This window comes from Aulonocara stuartgranti, assembly GCF_965226115.1.
Source record: "Aulonocara stuartgranti genome assembly, chromosome: 7".
Taxonomy (NCBI): domain Eukaryota; kingdom Metazoa; phylum Chordata; class Actinopteri; order Cichliformes; family Cichlidae; genus Aulonocara; species Aulonocara stuartgranti.
Genome location: NC_138945.1, coordinates 30,607,714 through 30,631,356, shown reverse-complemented (window position 1 = coordinate 30,631,356; position 23,643 = coordinate 30,607,714). Strand labels below are relative to the sequence as shown.

The following is a 23,643-nucleotide window of genomic DNA, read 5'->3' as shown; positions in this document are numbered from 1 at the left end:
ACTCTCGCGCTGCTCCGTGTGGCAAATCGAGCGCACCTCTCTGCATTTCGAACACGTGTCACAACAATTAAGAGCAGCAGTCTCTATGGGCTCAAAATGTGGTCATAAATATTTTGTACTTGTAAATCGGTTTTGTACTTGTAAAAAAGATTTGTATGTGTAAAAAAGATTTGTGTGTGGACTTAGCCCAAAAAAAACCCTGCAAGTTACAAGTACGAATTTTGACCCTATTTTTCTTCCTTTAAGCTGATTGGTCAATGTCATGTCAATCACAAATTAAACAATCCAATCAGAGAACAGATGGGTTTGGCTGTCGGAGGGGCACTTTTTTGAACTGCAGGTCCTTGAAGGGTAATCTCTATATAAATATCCGATAGCAGTTAGGTCCCCTTACTTTCAGCAGCTGTTGAAAGGATAATGTTGTGGTATGTCAGTGGTTAGAAATACATTATTACTTTAGGATTAGTTTAACACAACGTCAGGGCTGACCCGGGACCATTGCTGTGAGTCACAGTGCGCAGCATAAAAGTCCTTTCACATCGGACGCAGGATGTGCTGCTAATGCTAATTGCTAACTAAAAGCAAAGGATCCAGAATTTGTTGCTGGCTGCTGAGCTCTGTGGGTTTTTGCAGCAGCTCTACCTGTACTAGATGCACCTGCTCCTTGTCGTTTTTACCTCTGACTTTATGTGAACTACAAGAGTTTGTGGGGTTTTTTTGCTAGTTCTTCAAATGTTCAAAAAAAACATGTATGCTAATTCATAACGAAGAAAGCTTTGTAATGAAGACTGTCATTTCCAAAGCACTGCCCCCCCCCTGCGTCTGCAGCGCTGTTGAAAAGGCTGTGGAAGTCCCTGTATTAAACACGTAGTCCTGTGACACAAAAATCACCAAACTCGGACGACCACAGACTGTTTTCCTTCGTGGTGATGAAGGAAAACGCTGGGTTGGCATGTAAAAGGGCATTTATTCCCTTCAAAGACCTGCAGTTCAAAAAAAGCACCCCTCCGACAGCCAAACCCATCTGTTCTCTGATTGGATTGTTACATTTGTGATTGACCACCAATTCACCAATCAGATGAAAGGAAGAAAAATAGGGTCAAAATTCATACTTGTAACTTGCAGGGTTTTTTTGGCTAAGTCCACACATAAATCTTTTTTACGCACACACAAATCTTTTTTTACACACACAAATCCTGATTTACAAGTACAAAACTGATTTACAAGTACAAAATATTTATGACCACATTTTGAGCCCATAGGTCTCCAACCTTTTTGCGCCACGGACCAGTTTATGCCCGACACTATTGTCATGGACCGGCCTTTAAGGTGTCGCGGATAAATACAACAGAATAAAACTAAAGAAAAAAAAAATTATTCATAACACACATGAAAAGACCCAGGAAAACAGAGTAAACGATAAAAACGATAACAAAATAACGCTGAAAACCGATAAAAACCCTGAAAACTATACATTTCACACCTGAGCCTCAACTCTCGCGGCCCGGTACCAAACGACTCACGGACCGGTACCGGTCCGAGGCCCGGGGGTTGGAGACCACTGATTAAGAGGACCCGAGGGAAGCTCGGAAAGCTAAGCAGAAGTTATTTGGAGAGGAGAGTGACTGCCGCTGGTTGAAAAGAGAGGTATAAAAACTTCAGTGGTGTGGAAACATTGTGGGTTCGCGGAGTCAGACGTGGATCAAGTAGACATAGTGTGTAAACTTTGCTACAATGTTGTAGCGGCACCACAAAGCAACACTGCAAAGTTCACTAAACATAGATGTTTAGATTTTTCATTTATTTTTTATATTGCAAACATTTGCACTGTTATCAGTATTTGCACACTATTTTATTATTTTTTGACAATCTTTAAAGTCATTATTCAATACATTGTTGTTGTTAAATAAATATCGTCAAATAATCGAGATCTCAATTTCAGTGAAAATAATCGTGATTATCATTTTTGCCATAATCGAGCAGACCTACTGGACAGTTTTGGAAAGTGTGAAGGAAGGCATAAATCTTGGACTTTTAACTTTATTTTCATACGTTTCACAGCTTTAATAACAAAAAACCTCCCCTATGGGCCATGCTACACCAAAGGAATTAGGTAACAGATAGAAAATTAAATTAAACAACAGGAAGTTCCTTTTTGTTCAATAGAAATGTCTGGGTATTTTTTACAGTGGGTACACAAAAAAGGACATTTTCCATAAAAAAACAAAACAAAACAAAAATCTTTGTGTTTTATACTTTTTCAGTAATTTTACACATTTATTTCTTACAATTTCTTTAAATCACTACAGAAAAGGTTATTTACCATGTAGAAAAACGGTGATTTCCTTTGCCAGGAGAATAACCTCCTCCTAAACGTCAGCAAGACTAAGGAGCTGATCGTGGACTTCACTACAAAGCAGGCGAGGAATTACAAGCCCCTCGTCATCAGTGGCACGCCAGTAGAGAGAGTAGACAGTTTCCGATACCTGGGTGTCCACATCACTCAGGACCTGTCATGGTCCTGTCACATCAACACCCTGGTTAAGAAAGCCCGTCAGCGTCTCTTCTTCCTCAGAAGACTTAGAGACTTCCATCTGCCACTGAAGGTGCTCAAGAACTTTTACTCCTGCACCATCGAGAGCATCCTGACGGGAAACATCTGCACCTGGTTTGGGAACAGCACCAAGCAGGACAGACGAGATCTGCAAAGAGTGGTGCGCTCAGCCGAACGCATCATTCAACCAGAGCTCCCTGACCTGCTGTCCATCTACACCAAGCGGTGCAAGACCAAAGCTAGGAAGATTATGATGGACCTCTCCTATCCCAACAATGGACTCTTCTCACTGTTGAGGTCTGGGAAGCGCTTCCGCTCCCTTAAGGCCAAAACAGAGAGAATGAGGAGGAGCTTCTTCCCCCAGGCTATTCGGGCCCTGAACCAGGTGTAGGACTGGACTCTCCCACACACATCACATCACTATAAGACTGGACTCTCACACACATCACATCACCACACGCACTCTGGTTTTTCTTCATGCACACTTCCTATAATTTATAATCTCTTTCTGCTACTTGCACATTTTTTTACTGTAAATTTCTAAGTTAAATCTGTAAATTTTGTAATAACCTGTAAATTGTAAATACTGTAAAACCACTGTCATTTAATGTTCGGGCATTGCATTGCACAGCTACAAGCATTTCACCTCATGTCATACTGTGTATGGTTGTGTGTGTGACAAATAAAATTTGAATTTGAAACTGCACTTTTTTCTTATATTAAAATATCTCAAGGTTTAATTTGTGTATCAAACTTTTTTACAGTGACAGATCAAAGTTGGGTGCATCTTACCCACGATGTACAATGAGTTTGACATTCCCGATTTAAACATTTACTATTACTTATAAGAAACACCTCAAAAAGCATTCAGGAGCAGGTTTTGTAGCTACAACATGAACTACAGGAACTACAGGAACTACAGTCACAAGACAGCTGGCAGAGTCAGCATGTCTGTCAGGCCGACAGGGGAAAAAGTGCAGGGTACAACATAACTAAAGACTTTGTGTAAACTCCTATAACCTACCAGTGAATTCGAGTAGTGAACAAGCCCCGAAGCATGACTGAATGCATTTTAGCTTTAACTGTTTCCAGTGCAGTACCTTTTTGGTAAACAATAATGAAGAACTCGGGAAATTATAGAAGTCATTTTGACGCTTAAACATTAAGGCAAACTGACAAATTTAAGAAGTCCTACTCATTATCCAGTGTCTGTCATTGGATATAGTGAGTGATTGAAATTAGCTTTTTAACGTTTGTAAATTCACAAAAAAATGCGTACCTTTTGGGTCAAAACTGACGTCTTGCTTCCCGCTCATGTCGGTAACTCACTGTTTCACAGCTGTCTCCTCCCCGGTGTTCTTTTTTTGAACCATGAGCTTTCTCTGGACTTTAGCGTATGACGCTAAATCAACACGGTCCACAACAAACCTTGGCCTACTTCCTGTTTTGTTGACAAGCGAAAGGTTGCTACTGTGCACAAGCCGGTATGCAATGGCACACTTCTAAAAATCTAAACAAATAAGTAAGTAAATAAGACTGAAAACGTCAAACTAAGGATAATTGGTCATTAGACTGTTACCACCCAATACAGCAGCCTGAAATGTTTAGCTTTGGTCAACTGGTTTTTTTTTTAAATATGATATTTTAATGTCTTTAGAAAAAGACGGTTTTGCATTGTGCTGGCAACCCCGGAGTCGCGCGCTGCCTACGCTACTGACTCGGCCCATGATTGGCTAAGCGTAAAGTTCCCTCCCTCACCTGACCAGGAAGAGGCTGTGAGCGGAGCACCACGCCAGTCCGCCTCCCTATATGCATGTAGCCAAACCTGTCTGTGCGTTTTGTTCAGCCATGTCCCTGCTCAAAATCATTTTAAGACTTCTGGTGTTCGCCGGAGTCACCGTCCTGACCGTGCTGTTGTTGCGGTATTGGTTGGCCAGCAAGCAGTATGTGTTCAACAAAGAAGACGTCGCCAAATTGGCCAAACAGTATGCAGGTGAGTTTGGGTTTGCATGTGAAAAAAGTTGCCACTTCATTTCGTTTATATTTAAAGCGAAGCTAATTTTGGTTGCCTGAACTGCCATATCTGCATGTCCTGTGCATTTTAAATGTGTCTGTTCTCAGGACAGGACCATGAGCAAGCTTTCTCCAAAGTGGTGGTGGAGCTGAGAAAAAGGTAACGATACCGTTACACGCAGGCTTGCATGTATCAGGCAGCTTGTGGTTGCTTCTGTACAATTTCCATCACTATTAGGTTGTTTAAGCTACTTATTAGCTGCAACATGATGCAACTTATCTCTTCAGCATGTGCTCATTTCACTTCATTCTTTCTTGGTATAGTATGGATGTCTTATTCACTTTCATTTTTTAATACTGTATGAAAAATTGGTGTAGTCTAAAATAAAGCCAAAGTGAAAGTTGTCCATAATGATTTCTTTGACCTTGAGGTACTTTCCTCCGATTTTCCTACTAAAACTCAAAACTGGTAAATTTGCACAGAAAACTCTCACTTGGTATTCAGATTATTAATCAGTTTTTTAACGTTAAATAAATGGCTAACAAAGTATATTTGAACTAGGTATCCTGGACACATCCTCCCTGATGAGGACTTGCAGTGGGTGTTTGTGAATGCTGGAGGCTGGATGGGCTCCATGTGTGTCCTCCATGCCTCTCTCACAGAGTACTTGATACTGTTTGGCACTGCGGTGGACACTGGAGGACACTCAGGTGAGGAAGGAGAGCAGTTAAAGAGAGATACCGTATTTCCCGGACTACAAAGCGCACCTAAATATTAGCCGCACAAGCTAAAATCGGGGGAAAATCCTGTTTTGTGCATACATTAGCCGCACCTGACCAAAAGCCGCAGGTGTTTCAATGTTGACTTATCATATGTAAGAGAATATGCACAAAGGGAATTGTCAGGAAAGAGATGGCTGTTTGGAGACATCACTTTTATTAATATTTTGAAAAACAAGTTATGGGTACATATTTGCACATGTAGTACATAACAGTAGCCTACAGCACACCAGAAAAATAGATTCGGACTACCTTTTAGGCTGAGGTGCAGTGACACAGCTTTAACAAGAAGAAAAGTCAGTCATTCACCACCATCTTTCTCTTCTTCCTGCGCACTAAAACCACCAAAGTCCTCTTCTCCAGTGTCGGATACAAACAGGCTCAGGATGGCTTCGTCATCCACTCTTCTTCTCTCCTTCGTTGTCACTTTCAAAACCAAAGAAATCCTCATTGTCAGTTTCAGAGTCGAACACCCTCAGAAGGGCCGTGGCGGTGTCCTCCTCTCCATCATGCAGCAGTCCAGCCCTTCAAAATCCGTTGGTGATCGTGGATGTTTTCACACTTTTCCACGCTGTCAGAATCCACCGGTGGAGTTGGGCATAACTTGCTTTTTGGGCATAACTTGCAAGTTTATCGCCGCTCATCATCCACGACTCCCGCTGAACGCGTAGCGCTACTTTGAAGTTTGTTTTTCGCGCTACTTCGTACGGCACTACGTTGCCTGGCGGACGGACATGTGACGAACATACCACTCTTGAACCCCGATCCTTCCGCCAGGCAACGTAGTGCCGTACAACAGCGGAACAAACAAAACAAATCGTCTTACGATATGACAAAAATCACGGACAATCCATAGAAAAGCCGCACCTGACTAAAAGCCGCAGGGTTCAAAGCTTGTGCAAAAAGTAGCGGCTTATAGCCCGACATTTACGGTACATAGATGGATCAGCTCCAAAAAAAGTTTTTTTTGTGTAAGTTGACGTAAACATCTGCAGACATAATGGTTTTGGGGAACAAGTTACTCTAGAGCAGGATACTCTGATCTCAAAGTTGAAATCTGCTGGAGTTATTTACAGTATGGTGTCAGATATGAAGGGATGAATTGCCCTTCTTATGCTCTAAAGTGAAGTCAGTCTGAAGCACCCCCATTCCAGTCCAAGTCCTTACAATGTTGCACAGTGGGCTACAACTTGATCCTTGCAATCTAGGAGATGCTGATATATAGTCCCATTCTTAGTCCCAACAATAATATTTGATTTGTGACATGATTTACAGAAGACTATTGGAATTGTATGTTTAGAAAACTATAAATACTCTGAATTGTATCATTTTGACTCTTTGCATCTTGCTGTTTCTCTCAGGTCGTTATTGGGCTGAGATTTCTGATACCATCATTTCTGGAACCTTCAGACAGTGGAAAGAGGGGACAACCAAGAGTGAAATATACTATCCTGGTAATGCATTAACTCATTACAATATTCAATTTTGCATTTATACACAATGGAAACTTTAATGTATCTCAATAACTATAATATTTTTTTTCGTTTGTTTGTTTTTTGTTTTGTTTTTGCACAAATTGGCTGGACATTTTCTTTCAAGATTTTTTGATAGAGAGCAGGAATGATGATTTTAAATATGGCAAGTTGTTCAGTTCCTAAAGCAGCCCCAGACCATCACAGTACCACCACCATGTTTGACTGTTAGGATGATGTTCTTTTTATGAAATAGTATGTTATTTTATTTTTTTAAACAGATGTAATGGGACGTAAACCCTCCAAAATGTTAAACTTCTTCAATACTTCACTAAAATATTTTCCCAAAAGGCTTGAGGATCAAGATGTTTTTGCCAAATGTTGTTCTGGGTTCTTTTGTGACCTCCGGGAATAGTCATTGAGGCACGAGTCATCTTGCAGTAATTTTGGTAACCTGCCTACTCTTGGAAAATTCCGATTTCAAGTTTTCTCCATTCATGGATAATGGCTCGTTCTTTGGAGTTCCAAAGTCTTAAAAACGGCTTTGTACCCTTTCCACACTAATAGATGTCAATGACTTTGTTTCTCATCTGTTCTTGAATTTCTTTAGATTGTGGCATGATATGTTGCTTTTTGAGATCTTTTAGAGGACTTCACTTTGTGAAACAGATTCTGTTTAAGTGATTTCTTGATTCATCAGGTCTGGCAGAAATCAGGCCTGCGTGTGACTACTGAAATTAAACTGGTTAATTACCCTCTTATGATTTAACAAGAGGGGTAGGGCTGCATGATTTTGCATAAAATGAGAATCACGATTTTTTTTTTTTTTTTTTTTTGGCTTAGAATTGAGATCACGATTCTCTCACGATTTTCTTTTCCAGTATAAATATTTATTGCACTTATTAACTGCACTTCATAACAGTTGAGACTGAACATAAAAACAATAAATAAACATAAAAACAAATGTCTCACGTTTTGTTGTTGCCGCAAAATGTTGTACTGCTTGAAATTCCGTCTCCACCGTTGCTCGATGCTGCGTGTATAGAGCAGGTAGTGCAACAATAGAAAAATAGTTGCGGGACGGCACTGTGTAGCGTTTCAGAATCAGAATCAGAAAGGGTTTTATTGCCAAATGTTGAGCAGGTTTACAACATTAGGAAATTGCTGCGGTGCTTCAGTGCAAACATACTGTCATAAATTGCGCTTAAATAGACATGAAAAAATAAAAGTAAGAATAAGAATTAAAAGTGCTACGTAGAAAGATATATACATGAGTGCAGGTGGTGATCAGTGCCAAAACATGGAATGATGCAGTGAACACAGCGTAGGGTCATGTGTTAGTGGTGGGAACAGTCGTACGTTTATTGTTCATGTGTCCAACAGCGGAGGGGAAGAAACTGTTCTTATGGCGAGAGGTTCTCGCCATAAGAGAGGTTTGTCTAGGGTGTTGATCATTTTCCTAAATCCCTCGTTTTGCACAGTGTTGATGGGAGCCATATCTTTGGTCAGGTGATAAGTAATAGCCTCCGTAATTTCTTTGTGCCTGCGAGAGTTCGACGTGTATAGGGAAGCGCTGTATAAGGTTCTCGTTATTGATGTTTGGGTGGTTGACCGGGACGGATTTTCTCCTGTCACTTTCTCGTCATCCCTGACGTGCTCTCCGTAGTTTTTTCCCTGCTAATTTTAGCATCACACGGCGCAGCTTCTGTATCACGTGGTATAAGGCTCCGCCCTTGTCATTTGTTGAGCACGAAGAGTGAGCGCTTGTTTTCATGCAGAGTACGTCCCGGATCAAAATGCGGCACAATCGGCGTCGTCCTTTTTTTTTTTTTTTTTTTTTTTAAATCGTTGTCATTTGGAAATGAGATCGCACATAAGTATGAATCGAGATCGCGATTTTCTAACGATTAATCGTGCAGCCCTAAAGAGGGGGTATTTATTTTTGTCACATCGGGCCAGGTAGCTCTGGATAGCTTCCCATTTTAAATAAAATAATTTAAACCACATTTTAATTTACTTTAATTATCTTTGTCTAATGTTAAAATTTGATTACCTGAAACATGTAGGTGTAACAATATGCAAAAGAGAAAAAAATCAGGCTGTTGGTAAATAAGTTTTCACAGCACAGTATGTTATTAGCTAAACTCCTGTAGTATTATTGGGTAGTAGTAATTTTTTTTTCCTGTTCTTTCATATTCTTTACCCACAGGTGACACTATTGTGCATGCTGTAGGAGAGGCTACGTCAGTCCAGTGGAGTGCCGGGACTTGGATGGTGGAGTATGGCAGAGGATTCATCCCTTCCACGCTGGGCTTTGCTTTAGCAGACACCTTTTTCAGCACCCAGGACTTCCTCACAATGTACTACACTTTTAATGCCTACATGAAGGGTTTGCTACTTGAGGCTGGTACACTACTTACAGAAGCTGGAGTTTTCTAAGGCAAAATAGAGTCCTAGATGATTGCACATGGACATTACCATCAAATCTTGTGCTGTGACATTTTCTTCCCAACCACTAAAATCTGGTAGAGGAGAGACTTGCTGATAATTCAGAGTGCTGACATTTAATATTTTTATATGAAATTGTAGACAATCCAAATTTACATTGGTACAGTTGATCATCTTCATTGACTCTCTTGACCCTCATAAAGGCTATGCAAAAGAAAATGTCTTACTCCATTTCACCGTAACATTTGGCATGAGATTTCAAACTGAGCCAAATCACCCAAACAAACATTGCATTCTGAATGGCAGCCTTCCTTACTTTACCTCGATTTTAACAGTGAAACTAAGCATCAGGTCATTAAACATTCCACTGAGAGCTCAGACTGCCTCCAGAGTCAGAATGACTAATAAAAGGAAAGAAAATCCATATTATTAGGATCCAATTTAAAGATGAAAGCCTTAAAGCTTATTTTGCCAAATTTATCATTCTTTTGATAAAAATAAGGCAATATATGCAACCAGGTTTGGTTGTTTACTTCTTCATAACCAATGATTTTTACAAATAAATACTGATATTCAAAGTGTTTTTTTTGCAGGCCAATCTTTCAAAACAAATATGCAATGTTTAATCTGGATTGTAAAACCTACAGTAATGTATATAATGCACAGCTAAAGTCACTATTTTCTTATTAGATGCCAATTTCCACTTTGTGCAGATTCTCTGCAGATGAGGTCTATTGTAAATGTAGCTGCATTAGGATTCGGGCTCTCTAAGCTACTCTCGGTGAGAAGATGCAAAAAAGAGAAATTCTGTTCTTTGCTTTTAAAGCTTCTCTTGGCATTGGCCACCATTTACCGATTCAAAGCTCACCTTTTGTGTACCGTGTGTCTTTTGAAGGTGTTAAAAACCTGGGAGGATATGCTAATGAAAGCTCTCGTCTTGTCAGCTGTGCGAACCTTGGTGGTTTTATTTTTATTTTAACCTGTCTCTGCTCGAGCTCATCTTCAGAGCTACATCATTGTGGCAACCACCAAATTTTCTGACTAGATGTGTGTGGTTTTGACTTTTTTTTTTTTTTTTTTTTTTTTATATCTCAGAACTGTGGAGGTTAAGGTGGAAAACTGAAATCCTTTCAAACAATAAAGCAAAACATTTACATCACATACTGTACATACTGTGGTAGGACACCAATGATGTTATTTGGAGAAACTCTTTAAAATGTTTGTGCAAGTCATTTAAGGTAAGAAAATGGGAAAACACGGTTGTATCATACTACAGACTTCTGCTAGGTTTACCTGTAATTCTGTCATTTTCTAATTTTACAGAATGGTTTAATTATGTAAACTTGATTACTTTTTTTTTTTTTTGTCAAAAATGTTCTGAGCTCAAATAGCCTATAAATTAACTTGAATAATACTGGACTCTGACCAAGCTACTTGGCTTCAGTATCTGCAACTTCCGTTCCTGGTCTTGAATTTTGCACTGGCCCACTGGGAGGGCTAAATATCTACATCCTATTGTAGCACTGTGGATAAATGTAATTGTGGTGTTTTACACTGCTGCTGATTGTGTTCTCAGTTTGTATCTTTTCATGTAAAACAGCCTTATTTTCAGGCTAATGGCTGAACTTACTAAGAGCTATGTAGGGTTTCTAGTCTAGTGAAAATGTGCTGTTACTACTCTAACTGATGTTAATTGGAAGCAGCATCAGTAGCAGTGCATTCTCAGATGAATTGTAATACTGTACCAGATGTGCAATTTACTCGGGGTTAAGAATGAAACTGACGGTGCCAAAAGAAATAAATGTCTTTGAACTTAATAGAAGTGTGTTTTGCTTATTTCTCTCTATACTGTGTATTTAATCAAGGCAATGAGAGGACGACTGGCATATAAACAGTAGCTGTCAATATTTGATCTTGGCTGCCTTATTCATAATAGAATTGTGAAATGACATTTAATATTTCATTGCAATGGTATTGAATCCATAAAAAGTGCCTTTGCCATGATGCTCCAATGCTAAACACAAGATGAGTGAAATCTCAAGCTTGACACTCCAAATCCTTTATTGTAAATACTCAATGGTCAGATGGTATTTAATCTGGTCATCAGATGAGAAGACAAATATATCAGTCCTCATCTCTGTCTGTAAATGTCTCAGGCAACCTGGTTGTGTTTCATATACACAGAGGTGTGTGGTAGATTTTTGTGTGATATGTATAACTAGGTAACTATATACACTATATATCTATGTGCACTGAACATACATATTTTAACTTTCATGTAGAGTCTTAAGCACAAGACATTTTGCTTCACCGAGGTTTATTAAGGTTTTACAGTAACAGGGCAGTTAATACTGTTGAGAGTTCGCCTAAATAACTCACTCTCCAGCTCCGGTAACTAACCTTCCCTAATACACACTCAATGTCTTTCATGAAGTACAACCAAAAGAATAAGTAAAAGTAAGTAAGTAAAACTTTATTTATATAGCACCTTTCAAGATAAAAATCACAAAGTCCTTCACAGAAGCTAAAACCTAAAAATATTGTAACAGAGATCCTGAACACATCACAACTAAAATATCATACGATATAATCACACACACACACACACACACACACACACACACACACACACACACTATGAACCTACACTGAAGTGTTTTTTCCAAGATTTAATAATTAGGATTAATGTGTGATGTTTGACCGTGTCATGACCTATTGTGATAAGCCAAAGCCAAAGGGTAGCTGGAGTCCTGACTGGCCTCTGGCCAAGACCTTGGCCGCTACCTGAACCCTGCAGCTGTGTTTGGACGGGTGGGAAAGTTACCCAGCAGCAGGGGGCGGGGATACTGGTCCCTATATATCAGGGGACCAGAGGACACCCCAGCACTTTTTCCCCTCTGCTGTTTCTCTCTGTCTGCCTCTGTGTTGCTCTGCTGTCTGTGCTTAAGGCTGTACACCCTGGGGTTTTGCTTTGCTTGTTTTCTGCTTTGTAATTCTCTTGCTAAATGTCTGTATGTATTTTTCCTGCTGTTCATATGATTCAGTGTATTAAACTCTGTTCCAAGAATTCTACTCTTTTCCAGAGCATCTTTTTGAGTGTCTTGATTTTAATTGGATCTAAAAGAGGTTGGATCTCCACATCGTTGGTGGGAGAAGGTTATCAGGTTGGCTTCAAAATTTGCGACCACATGTGATAGGCATTTGTGTTGTACATTTGCTTAAAGCTGTAGAATATCCTTGCTGTTGCTTGTTCACCTATTTATATATACTGTATATATTATACACTCATTAGACAATTAGGTACTTCTTGCTAGTACTGTGTTGAACTCCCATTTGCCTTCTGAAGTATTCCTCAGTGATTTTGGTCAATATTGGCATTAGAGCATCACACAGTTGCTTCAAATGTATTACGTGCACATCTGTGACACAAACCTCCCATCACAGCATATCCCAAAAGGTGCTCTACTGGATTGAGACCTGTGACTGTAGAGTCCATTTTAGTAAAGTGAACTGATTGTTATGTTCAAGAATTTTTTTTATCTGAGCTGCTTTGTGACATGGTGTGCTATCCTGTTGGAAGCAGCCATTAGAAGATGGGTACACTGTACTCACAAAGGCATGGGCATCAGCAACGCTCAGTTGGTACTAAAGTGTCCAAATTGTGCCAAGAAAATATCCCACACACACTCAAAAAAATGAAATTGGGTGGTTGTTACATGCATAAGATCCAAACTTATAATTTGAACTAAATAATTCCATGTTTTTAAGGTGAACGTAATTAAATCATGTAGCATCTGCATGAAATTTAGCAACTTAATTTGTTCTTGTTGAGATGACATCATACAATCTAGTAAGAGTGGCTGGATCCAGGCAACTAACCGCTCTTACTAGATTGTATGATGTCATCTCAACAAGAACAAATTAAGTTGCTGAATGATTTAATTACGTTCACCATAAAAACATGGAATTATTTAGTTCAAATTACAAGTTTGGATCTTATGCATGTAACAACCACCCAATTTGATTTTGGGGGTCGACTCACGAAATTCACAAGATCACATTAGATGTCAAACCACAGGAAAATCAGTGGGGTTACAAGAGGAAGACAACCACACCACGTGTATGCTGTTACTATTTCTTGTGGTTTAACTTGTCAAGAACAACAACATAAAGCATCATCAAGCATAGCTTTCCTACTTTTGTTAAGTCTGTATTGACAGATTAATGCCATGGTGGTTCGTGCTGTTGCCTCAGAGGAAGAAGATCCTGTGTTCAAATCCACAATGTGGCGAAGTTTGCAGTGGGTTCTCTCTGTGTACTGTGGTTTCCTCCACAGTTAAAAGTCATGCAGTTGTAAGGGTAACTGGTTATTCTAAATTGCCCAAAGGTGTTAAAGTGCAAATGATTGTTTGTCTCTGTATGATTGACTGGCGACCTGTCCAGGATGTACCCTGTCCCTCTTGCCCTATCACTTCCGCAGCCCAGATAAAGCTAAGAAGATGGGTGGATTGGAAGTTGCTATAAATCCATTGATTTCTTTTTTTGGTTGAACATTACTTAATATGAATACATGTACTACAGACATAAGTTACATTTCATTCATTCAACAAGATTATCATTGGTGTAACAAACAAATATTTTACTAGTTCATGTAACAAGACTGATTTTTGATGTGCCAAAGTGTTTAAACAATATAAGATGGATTTAAATAAATTTAATTAGACTAACGTGGTGCAAACATGTTGATTGAACAAAAGTCAAATTAATTGAATGTTAATGTTAATATTATGTTAAACCTACACACATATATCGTGTTGAGACAACACAATCAAGATGGATTAATATAACATGATTTGTTTAGATGGAATATAAGTGGCAAGATAAAATTACGTTCATCCAATGAATTATTTTTTTGAGTGCAACTTTATACCACCGGCACCCTTTCATGTTGTTTATTGCAAATTCTGGCTACCATCTGCTCGTGACCTTGACATGTCATCTTGATGGCATCTACATGCCTAGATGCCATGAGCTGCTGACATGTCATTGTCTGATTAGATAATTGCACTACCAATCACTGAACAGGTGTACCTATTAAAGTTTTCAACAAATGCATATACTTTAATATTCCCTTATTCCTGCTAGTCTATTGTGTGTGTGTTACCATGTTATCTTAAATATAGGTTTAATGTCAGCCTAACAGACTGGCTTGACCTCATTACCGTTTTGCTCTTTAAGCTCTTTGGGGGAGATTTATTCAGAATCGAAGCTGGACAACCAGTGTTGAAATACCAGCGTGATTGAGCAGGAGCTGCACCTAATGGGATAGACAACACTCTCTTTAACTAATTGTTTGGCTTATTCCAGGGTGTTTATGTCCTCCCACTGGTTGCTGGAGTTGTGCAAATAGATGTCTCTGTGTGTATGTCTGCCCCTGGAGACACACATGCACACAAAGAGTTAGAGCACAATAGTTACTAAGGATGGACACAAGCATGCCCTCAAAAACCAGACAGCCAAAACGGATCTATTCATCACCCATATTCACATTTACAAAACACTCACACACATTCTGATAAATTAAAGTAGCTTAAAATGGTGTCCTTTGATAGTACCGCTGTGACTTGCATGTTATATAGATCTCTTCTGCTCTCTAGTGGTGGAGATAATCAGGATGACATACATCAACTGATCAGTTTCAACCTGAAAAGAAATCAAATGTGAGCTCTACAGGAGGCTTTCAAAAGATAATAACATCAGAGTAAAAGGTAGTAGGCTACATGTCAAACTTGGAAAACATTTGTGATTGAGTACAAAAGTGCAATATAGGCAGTTAAGATATTGCGGTTTAATGAAACCTAACAATAAAAAAAACCCAAAACTTTAGCATTCTAGCTTTTAAAGAGCTTTTAACATCTCATTTTTGCAAAACTTTAAGTCAATGAAACATTTTGTCATTGAGATTTTTCTAAATTCTCAAAGTAAGCATAGGTGATGCTTTTCTTTACCACCGTTGCTGCTTCACAAAAGAGGCATACTCTTAAGTACGGTAGCCCCGAGGGGAACGTAAGACCCGACAGAACTACGCGGTGGACCAACTTCACCATCACCTAACGAATAATACCGACCTTACGAAATTTTTACAGCAGTAATGGAGCTCAATTATCAGTCAATGAAAGTCGCCCACCAGGCCCGAGAGGCGGTGAGTGAACACGGGCTTTTGTTTCTTGTTGTTTTACGCAAATTTGACGCACAACTGTTTTCAGATATCAGCTTGTGACTAACTAGCAGTGGCAGTGAACAGATGGGCACTGAACTGTCTGGTACTGTAAGCAGTGTTAAGCTAAAGGCATATGTATCCAGGTGTTGGTCGATTTGTTTTACACATGTGATGGGATTTCTATATTGTCGCTTTCACGAGCGTGGTAGTTAGCCGTCGAGCTAATCGTTAAGTTCTGCATGCACTCACTGGTTGCCTAGAGACAGCGTCAACTGGTTGTTGTTTGTGGTTGGCTGGCCCCCTCTGCTGGCAACTGTGTTTTCCCTGTATTTCCAGCCCAATATAAAATATTCCTCCTCCACATGTTTGAACCAGGGAAGAGAAGAGAACTGAAGCATTAACGAGCACAGGCTAACTCGTTAGTTGATAATTAGTGGCTACTTTTAGTTAGACCACAGACATAAATAAATACTTTAGGGAGTGTCATTTCCATCTTTATTGTCTGTGCAGGTTCTTAGTCATCCAGGTCATGGCAGTCTTTAAGAACTTGTAAAAAAAAAAAAAAAAGCAGTTGGACTTCTTTAAGTTTGATGATGTTTTTCATCTTTCACCCGAGAGGTTTCTTAAGTTCTAAAAACAGCAGGTGGAAGGTGCAAGGTATTTAACCAATAGTGGGAATTTTCACAAGCTTAAAGAAGTACAGTTCTTGAGACTTCCATCTTTACTGAAATTAGGCATACAGTTAAAGCCCGTGGGTAGCACAGTGGTAAAGAGTTTTGCCTCCCAAAGAGGTCTATCCACAGGCCAGCTGGCATGTCTCTGTGTGGAGTTTGGATGTTCTCCTCGTGTCTGTGTGGGTTCTCTTCAGCTACTCTGGCTTCCTCCCACAATTCAAACACATGGACATTAGTTTAATCAATGACTCCTAACTTGATCATAAGATAGGAATGTGTTAGCCCTGCGTTAGGTTGGCAGCATGTCCACGGTGTACCATGCCTCTCGCTATATGACAGCTGGTACAGACTCCAGCCTAATGGTGACCCTGATTGGATAAGGCGAAGTAAAAGGATGAATGAATGGAGTTCCAACCAGTATTTGTTGAGTGCTGTGGCTCACTTGTGTAATGCTTTTGCTATTATGCATAGCATCATGGCCTAAAATAATACTGTTAAATGTTATATCTTGCTATAACCTGTATATGGAGTGGCTAATTTCTTTGCATTTCAGTGATTCACTTTAAAGTTTTGTTTATCCATAAGTTGTGACACTTCATATCCTTCTGTTAAAAAAATCCTAATATTCTTCTAAAATATTTTGCTTTTGGGGGGACTGTATTGGTCTTTATTAGACCATATCTGTTCTTCATGACACCTGTGACAAATTGAACAATATTATTTGGTAGTTCTTTCTCATATAACAGCTCCATTTGAATTCCCCTTTTGTCCTCTTGTTGTTGCTGTTCTTGTTGCTGTCCAACAGGATGAGCAGAGGACTGAGATGAGGAAGAAAAGTCTCCTCATCCTCATCTATCACCACCTGCTGGGGCAAGGGTCAGTATAAAATTGTGTGTGTGTGGATGCATCAAGTGGTGATCAAAAAGATGAACTTTTCTTTTAAGTACATTTTTAGCATCAGGTTTAGATACGGACTTTTAAAACAGGTGGCTGAGTTTCTTTGATCAGAGCAAGTAGAATACATAAATTCACTCTTTGTTACTTCAAAACAGAATGGCATTATGCAAAATGGCATTGCTGGTTTATTATTGAATAAGTGGTAACAAACCAACCAAAAGGTCATATTTGTATGTCTGTATAGAAAAAGTGAAGTGCAATTCATCAAGACAAGCACATCAAAAATCTGTTCCTTGCAATGTGTCTGTCCACCAGCTATGTAGCTGCAGCAGTGGCCTTGGATCAAGAGACAAATGGAGGTGTGAGGAGGTTCGAGGTTAGCGATAACATCGATCTGGAGATGGTGTTGATGGAGTATGAGAGCTACCACTACGTCAAATTCCAGAAGTATCCCAAACTTATCAGAAGAATAGCAGAAGCAGGTGCAAGAACTCTGCTGAAACACTGAGAAGCAATGAAAATTATATCGCATGCTCTGTAAAATTATTAAAAACTAACTTATAGTCTTAGCATGTTTTTTTCTGATATTTTTTTCTGTCCAGGTGAAAGAAAATATCCAACACGTAGTGCAACTAAGAGGTGAGTCAGTCACGGGCCAAGTATGCTGTGCATACATGCTCACAGTAGAGGTGGGGAAAAATCGATACAACATCGAATCTCAGTATTTTCGGTGGCAATATTGTATCGATAAAGCAACACAGACACTGTCTTATGGCGACATTTAGGGCAGAAAAAACAAAAACTTATTGCATAAAACAGATATTGACAAGTTGAACTTTGAGGAGATAATTTGTAGTTGAAATGGGTGATAAATTGCAAATATGTTATTGCAAAACTCAGCATGTCACAAAATATTAAAAATCACAATAATAATTATGAGTGAAGTATTGTGATAATATTGTATCATGGGTGTGTCTGGTGATTCCCACCTGAATATATAACAATAAGTGAGTCTGCCATGCTGCTAGTCCATGCATGACAGTTAAAAAAATACATGTGTTTTGTTTTTTATTTGTCCCCAGGAGTCCCCGTTCAGCTGTGAAACCCCTCCCAGAAATCAACCCTTCCCGGAACACAAACACAGGAACTGGAGCAAAGAAGCCAGCCACTAGTGTACGGGCAAATGTGGAAAAATGAAGTCAAATCAAAACAACTCTGTACTCTAGCTAGCAATTATTCTGACATTTATGTTAATTTCCTAGGAGAATGGCACCTATCTTGCTCCACAGTCATCGGACTTTGGTCTCAGCGTATCCTCCATCAAAAATGCACCAGCTGGAGAGTGTGCCACAAACAGGAAGGTACTGGAGAAGTGAATACTCTGAGAACAGAAGCAAACCTCATCGTCCCAATTGAAGTTAATCACATTTTTTTCTTGTATGACATTTATGAGACGGTTTTCATTTTACGATGATGCTGCAGCAGGATGCTAACAAAATTGTTTATGTTTAATTCATTACAACATAAACCAGCACCTTTATGATCTGGGGTTGATTTGGCCGTGCCAAATGCAAAAACATAAAATAGAAGTCCTCACCCTTTTTAAAACAAAATTACCGCTGTCACTTTTGTTCCTATTATGTTCTCTTATGTATCTTGGGGGCAGATGACTGATGCCAAAGGTGCAATCCAGGATGCTGTCAGAGGAGCTGGGATTGATTCAGACCATATGGTAATTATGCTGGAGCCTTTGAACTAAACTGACTTGTAAAAAAGGTCATAATATTCAGACAAGCTTCAAACAACTGTGAAATGTGTAAAAATATATTTTGGTAACAGTCTGAATTGTCCAAAATAAAAACTATTTGAAGGCAACAAAAAGTACAAAATGTCTACTGATAATAATAAAAAGTCTATGTTGCAGGAACGCCTACTGAAGCCACTGAGTGGCTTTTCTGGAATGAGTGGTGAGATGAGGGCACTAGCTACGATCGTCAGCAGGGTACACACACACACACACACACACACACACACACACACACACACACACACACACACACACACCTTAATAAGCCTGAGGAGAAGCTGATTTTATCTTAATTTGTTCCTTGGAATATGATGTAAAAATATGAAAATCCTCCATATGACTACAGAGCAGCAGAGGGCTTTGTTTTGAATGAATTGATCTTTTGTATTAATGAAGGCCCAGGCTCTATCCACTTCCCTTACCTGATGTTTCATTCTAAAAGACACCTATTTACGCAACCAGGATGTGTGTGGGGGCCAATTTCTGGCTTATGTCTTCCACATGCATCACTCACTCTCTGTTGTGTGTGTGTGTGTGTATGCTTTTCCAAAGGACATCTATTTGCACAGCCCCAATGTGCGATGGGAGGACATCATCGGTCTGGAGGATGCCAAGCGATTAGTCAAAGAGGCCGTCGTTTATCCCATTAAGGTGCGGCCGCTACCCGAGCATGCTGGTATTTCAGCTCCGGTCGCCCATCTTCGATTCTGAATACATCTCTTTTAACGGGCTTAAAGAGAAGGAGGGCAGTGGGGTCAGGCCAGTCTATTAGACTAATATTAAATCTTTACCTGGGATATTATGGTAACACAGATACAGAAATGGATAGGAAGACACATGTGGCATGCCATGTAGAATTTATTGTACTGCTACAGTCACACAAGTTGTGCTTCTGCAAATAGATAAAAACTGCATCATCAGACTTATCAGGTTTCTTTGCACAGAGCTCAGTTTGCTATTGGTGTGCTGAAAATGGAAATACAATGTGTTCTCATACTGAGCTAGGATGTGATTTACTCAAGTTGTATCTATACTGTTTTGTTCATGTTTCCCCCTCATTCTTTGACTCAGTCTCTCCTCCTCAGTATCCCCAACTCTTTACAGGCATCCTGTCTCCATGGAAGGGTTTACTGCTCTATGGTCCCCCGGGTAAGGACTCAAGTGCAGGATATTAAAAAATGTCAGGGTCTCACTATGAAAACTTCACATTCCCTTACCCACGCAGGTACAGGTAAGACGTTGCTGGCCAAGGCCGTAGCTACAGAGTGTAAGACAACCTTCTTCAACATCTCAGCTTCCAGCATTGTCAGCAAGTGGAGGGGAGACTCTGAGAAACTGGTCAGGGTAGGCTGTCAGCTATGGGAAGAATTTTACAAAAACATGTTTGAATACTATTCTCTGGGGGGGGGATGTCTAATTAGTGTAAATGATTTAATACATGTGTCTGCAGGTTCTATTTGAGCTGGCCAGGTACCACGCTCCATCCACCATCTTCCTGGATGAGCTTGAGTCAGTGATGGGCCAGAGAGGAAGCAGCATGGGGTGAGCTCAACCACGAAGTGCAGTAAAATGTAGCTGTGCCACTGCTGCTGTCCACAAAACCTCTGTTTACTGCTTTCAGGGGCGAGCACGAGGGGAGTCGCAGGATGAAGACTGAGTTACTGGTTCAGATGGATGGACTAGCCAGATCAGATGACCTGGTTTTTGTACTTGCTGCCTCCAACCTACCTTGGTAGATTAATCACATGCACATTTGGACTTATTGGCCTTCTGTTGCATATACAAATAAATAGGAAGACAGAAAAATGCAACTCACTATTTTTGCTGTTTCAACCCTCCTCGTAAATTTATTGCCAGCATCATCTCAGCCTGATTTTAACATTCATTCATTTTTCTTGCATTGAATGCATTTGAAAAAAGACCCTTCATTTTCTTGACAAACACAAGATTATGATGTTATGATTTCAAAGTCACAGCTGTATAAATACAAAAAGATGACTACTAATACAGCTATAAAATTATGACAGTTAAATCTGCCTTTGTTTGTTTCTAATAAATCTTCTCTCAGGGAACTGGACCACGCAATGCTGAGGAGGTTAGAGAAGCGGATTCTAGTGAGTCTTCCCTCTTCACCAGCTCGCCAAGCCATGATTTCTCATTGGCTGCCTCCTCTCAGCTGCACAGGAGGGGTGGAGCTACGCACTGTGCTAGACTACGAAGCACTGGCAAAAGTGCGTATGGAGTTTGTCAAGTGTTTAATCGTTATGCTTAACAATTTTTCTGTAATTAATATTTCATAAATCATATATGTTATCTGGAAGGAAATGTGTTCACTCATGTACATCTGTACATTTGTGTGTTTTATCTCCAGGAGATGGAGGGCTACTCTGGCTCAGATATAAGATTGGCATGTAAGGAAGCTGCCATGAGACCAGTTCGAAAGATCTTTGATGCTCTGGAGTCACATCAGGATGGTAGGACAACACACACACACAATGTCAAGATTGACCCCTACAACAGCCATCTTCTCTGTCTTACTGTGATTCTCTTTTACAGATGACACAGACATGCCCGCCATCCAACTGGAAACTGTAACAACAGCTGATTTCCTGAATGTGATTGAACACACCAAACCCTCAGCACGAAACCTGATGGACAGATACACAGCCTGGAAGAGAGAGTACCAATCTGTCTGACACTAGTACACATAACATGAATGTAAAGACTTTCATACTAACGCCACTAAAAGTGATGATAACTCGTTTTTACTGTTACAAATTTATATCCTGCACTATACTAAAAATTTACACTAATGACTATATATTAGCGTAAAATGTTTCCTATACTTTGGATATTTGTGACAAGCTACTGCAGGTTGGAACGGTGTACATTTTAATAACTGTGGAGCTTTGAAAAACTCTTTTTGACATGGAGAAAATATTTGTTCAGTGATCATTTGTTTTCTTTTTTATTATTTGAAAACAAAAAGTATACAACCTAATACAAATACGCGAAGCCATACCAAATGACTATTAGAGCTGGCCTACTGGTATTATACAGCTAATATATATATTGTTTAGTATTAAACTTTGCTTGTTCCATATTCAGTTTTTCAGCAAAACGTGTTTGAGTCCATAAGAAAAGATTCATTCTCATATCTGGAGGAAGATTTTTTTTTTCAATAAATATTAATGTTAGCCCGCGACTTTGTTCCAGATTTGAATTTTGGCCCACTGTGTATTTGAGTTTGACACCCCTGCTCTAAACCAAGGCACAATGTACAGTGGGGCAAAAAAGTATTTAGTCAGCCACCGATTGTGCAAGTTCCCCCACTTAAAATGATGACAGAGGTCAGTAATTTGCACCAGAGGTACACTTCAACTGTGAGAGACAGAATGTGAAAAAAAAATCCATGAATTCACATGGTAGGATTTGTAAAGAATTTATTCGTAAATTAGGGTGGAAAATAAGTATTTGGTCACCTCAAACAAGGAAAATCTCTGGCTCTCACAGACCTGTAACGTCTTCTGTAAGAAGCTTTTCTGTCCCCCACTCGTTACCTGTATGAATGGCACCTGTTTGAACTCATCATCTGTATAAAAGACACCTGTCCACAGCCTCAAACAGTCAGACTCCAAACTCCGCCATGGCCAAGACCAAAGAGCTGTCGAAGGACACCAGGAAAAGTATTGTAGACCTGCACCAGACTGGGAAGAGTGAATCTACAATAGGCAAGCAGCTTGGTGTGAAAAAATCAACTGTGGGAGCAATCATCAGAAAATGGAAGACATACAAGACCACTGATAATCTCCCTCGATCTGGGGCTCCACGCAAGATCTCATCCCGTGGGGTCAAAATGATCATGAGAACGGTGAGCAAAGATCCCAGAACCACACGGGGGGGACCTGGTGAATGACCTGCAGAGAGCTGGGACCAAAGTAACAAAGGTCACCATCAGTAACACACTACAACGGCAGGGAATCAAATCCCGCAGTGCCAGACGTGTCCCGCTGCTGAAGCCAGTGCATGTCCAGGCCCGTCTGAAGTTTGCCAGAGAGCACATGGATGATACAGCAGAGGATTGGGAGAATGTCATGTGGTCAGATGAAACCAAAGTAGAACGTTTTGGTATAAACTCAACTCGTCGTGTTTGGAGGAAGAAGAATACTGAGTTGCATCCCAAGAACACCATACCTACTGTGAAGCATGGGGGTGGAAACATCATGCTATGGGGCTGTTTTCCTGCCAAGGGGACAGGACGACTGATCCGTGTTAAGGACAGAATGAATGGGGCCATGTATCGTGAGATTTTGAGCCAAAACCTCCTTCCATCAGTGAGAACTTTGAAGATGAAACGAGGCTGGGTCTTCCAACATGACAATGATCCAAAACACACCGCCCGGGCAACAAAGGAGTGGCTCCGTAAGAAGCATTTGAAAGTCCTGGAGTGGCCTAGCCAGTCTCCAGACCTCAACCCCATAGAAAATCTGTGGCGGGAGTTGAAAGTCCGTGTTGCTCGGCGACAGCCCCAAAACATCACTGCTCTCGAGAAGATCTGCATGGAGGAATGGGCCAAAATACCAGCTACTGTGTGTGCAAACCTGGTAAAGACCTATAGTAAACGTTTGACCTCTGTTATTGCCAACAAAGGTTATGTTACAAAGTATTGAGTTGTATTTTTGTTATTGACCAAATACTTATTTTCCACCCTGATTTACGAATAAATTCTTTACAAATCCTACCATGTGGATTCATGGATTTTTTTTTCACATTCTGTC

General features: G+C 40.0%; 3 protein-coding genes across 3 annotated transcripts in view; 2 read left to right on the top strand and 1 right to left on the bottom strand.

Annotated features, from left to right (window-relative positions):
• galt (galactose-1-phosphate uridylyltransferase) overlaps positions 1 to 4,248 on the bottom strand; it is a 36,511-nt gene extending 32,263 nt beyond the window's left edge. The window contains exon 1 of the mRNA XM_082538887.1: positions 3,834 to 4,248. Within this exon, the coding sequence (XP_082395013.1) occupies positions 3,834 to 3,870 (37 nt within the window). The 5' untranslated portion in view covers positions 3,871 to 4,248. The remainder of the gene's footprint in view (positions 1 to 3,833) is intronic.
• A 58-nt stretch (positions 4,249 to 4,306) lies between these two features.
• On the top strand, positions 4,307 to 11,083 carry sigmar1 (sigma non-opioid intracellular receptor 1). The gene is made up of 5 exons (XM_082538905.1): positions 4,307 to 4,547; positions 4,676 to 4,727; positions 5,130 to 5,278; positions 6,709 to 6,801; positions 9,029 to 11,083. Exons 1-5 carry the CDS (start codon positions 4,364 to 4,366, stop codon positions 9,256 to 9,258), a joined length of 708 nt encoding a protein of 235 aa, XP_082395031.1. The 5' UTR covers positions 4,307 to 4,363; the 3' UTR covers positions 9,259 to 11,083.
• Positions 11,084 to 15,235: 4,152 nt separating this feature from the next.
• On the top strand, positions 15,236 to 22,151 carry LOC309709903 (katanin p60 ATPase-containing subunit A-like 2). Its single transcript, XM_082538876.1, has 16 exons — positions 15,236 to 15,469; positions 16,967 to 17,037; positions 17,374 to 17,540; positions 17,661 to 17,697; positions 18,141 to 18,231; positions 18,321 to 18,419; positions 18,725 to 18,790; positions 18,983 to 19,060; positions 19,418 to 19,516; positions 19,951 to 20,014; positions 20,091 to 20,209; positions 20,316 to 20,407; positions 20,487 to 20,597; positions 20,934 to 21,096; positions 21,237 to 21,339; positions 21,422 to 22,151. Exons 1-16 carry the CDS (start codon positions 15,419 to 15,421, stop codon positions 21,559 to 21,561), a joined length of 1,551 nt encoding a protein of 516 aa, XP_082395002.1. The 5' UTR covers positions 15,236 to 15,418; the 3' UTR covers positions 21,562 to 22,151.
• Positions 22,152 to 23,643: the final 1,492 nt, after the last annotated feature.

What these genes read in the sequence shown, in the direction of transcription:
- sigmar1 (XM_082538905.1), top strand. Translation starts at nt 4,364, where the DNA reads ATGCATGTAGCCAAACCTGTCTGTGCGTTTTGTTCAGCCATGTCCCTG. An exon ending in GTGGTGGAGCTGAGAAAAAG is followed by an intron (nt 4,728 to 5,129) that starts GTAACGATACCG and finishes TATTTGAACTAG; the next exon opens with GTATCCTGGACACATCCTCC. An exon ending in GAGTGAAATATACTATCCTG is followed by an intron (nt 6,802 to 9,028) that starts GTAATGCATTAA and finishes CTTTACCCACAG; the next exon opens with GTGACACTATTGTGCATGCT.
- LOC309709903 (XM_082538876.1), top strand. Translation starts at nt 15,419, where the DNA reads ATGGAGCTCAATTATCAGTCAATGAAAGTCGCCCACCAGGCCCGAGAG. An exon ending in ACACGTAGTGCAACTAAGAG is followed by an intron (nt 17,698 to 18,140) that starts GTGAGTCAGTCA and finishes ATTTGTCCCCAG; the next exon opens with GAGTCCCCGTTCAGCTGTGA. An exon ending in GCTGCCTCCAACCTACCTTG is followed by an intron (nt 20,598 to 20,933) that starts GTAGATTAATCA and finishes ATCTTCTCTCAG; the next exon opens with GGAACTGGACCACGCAATGC.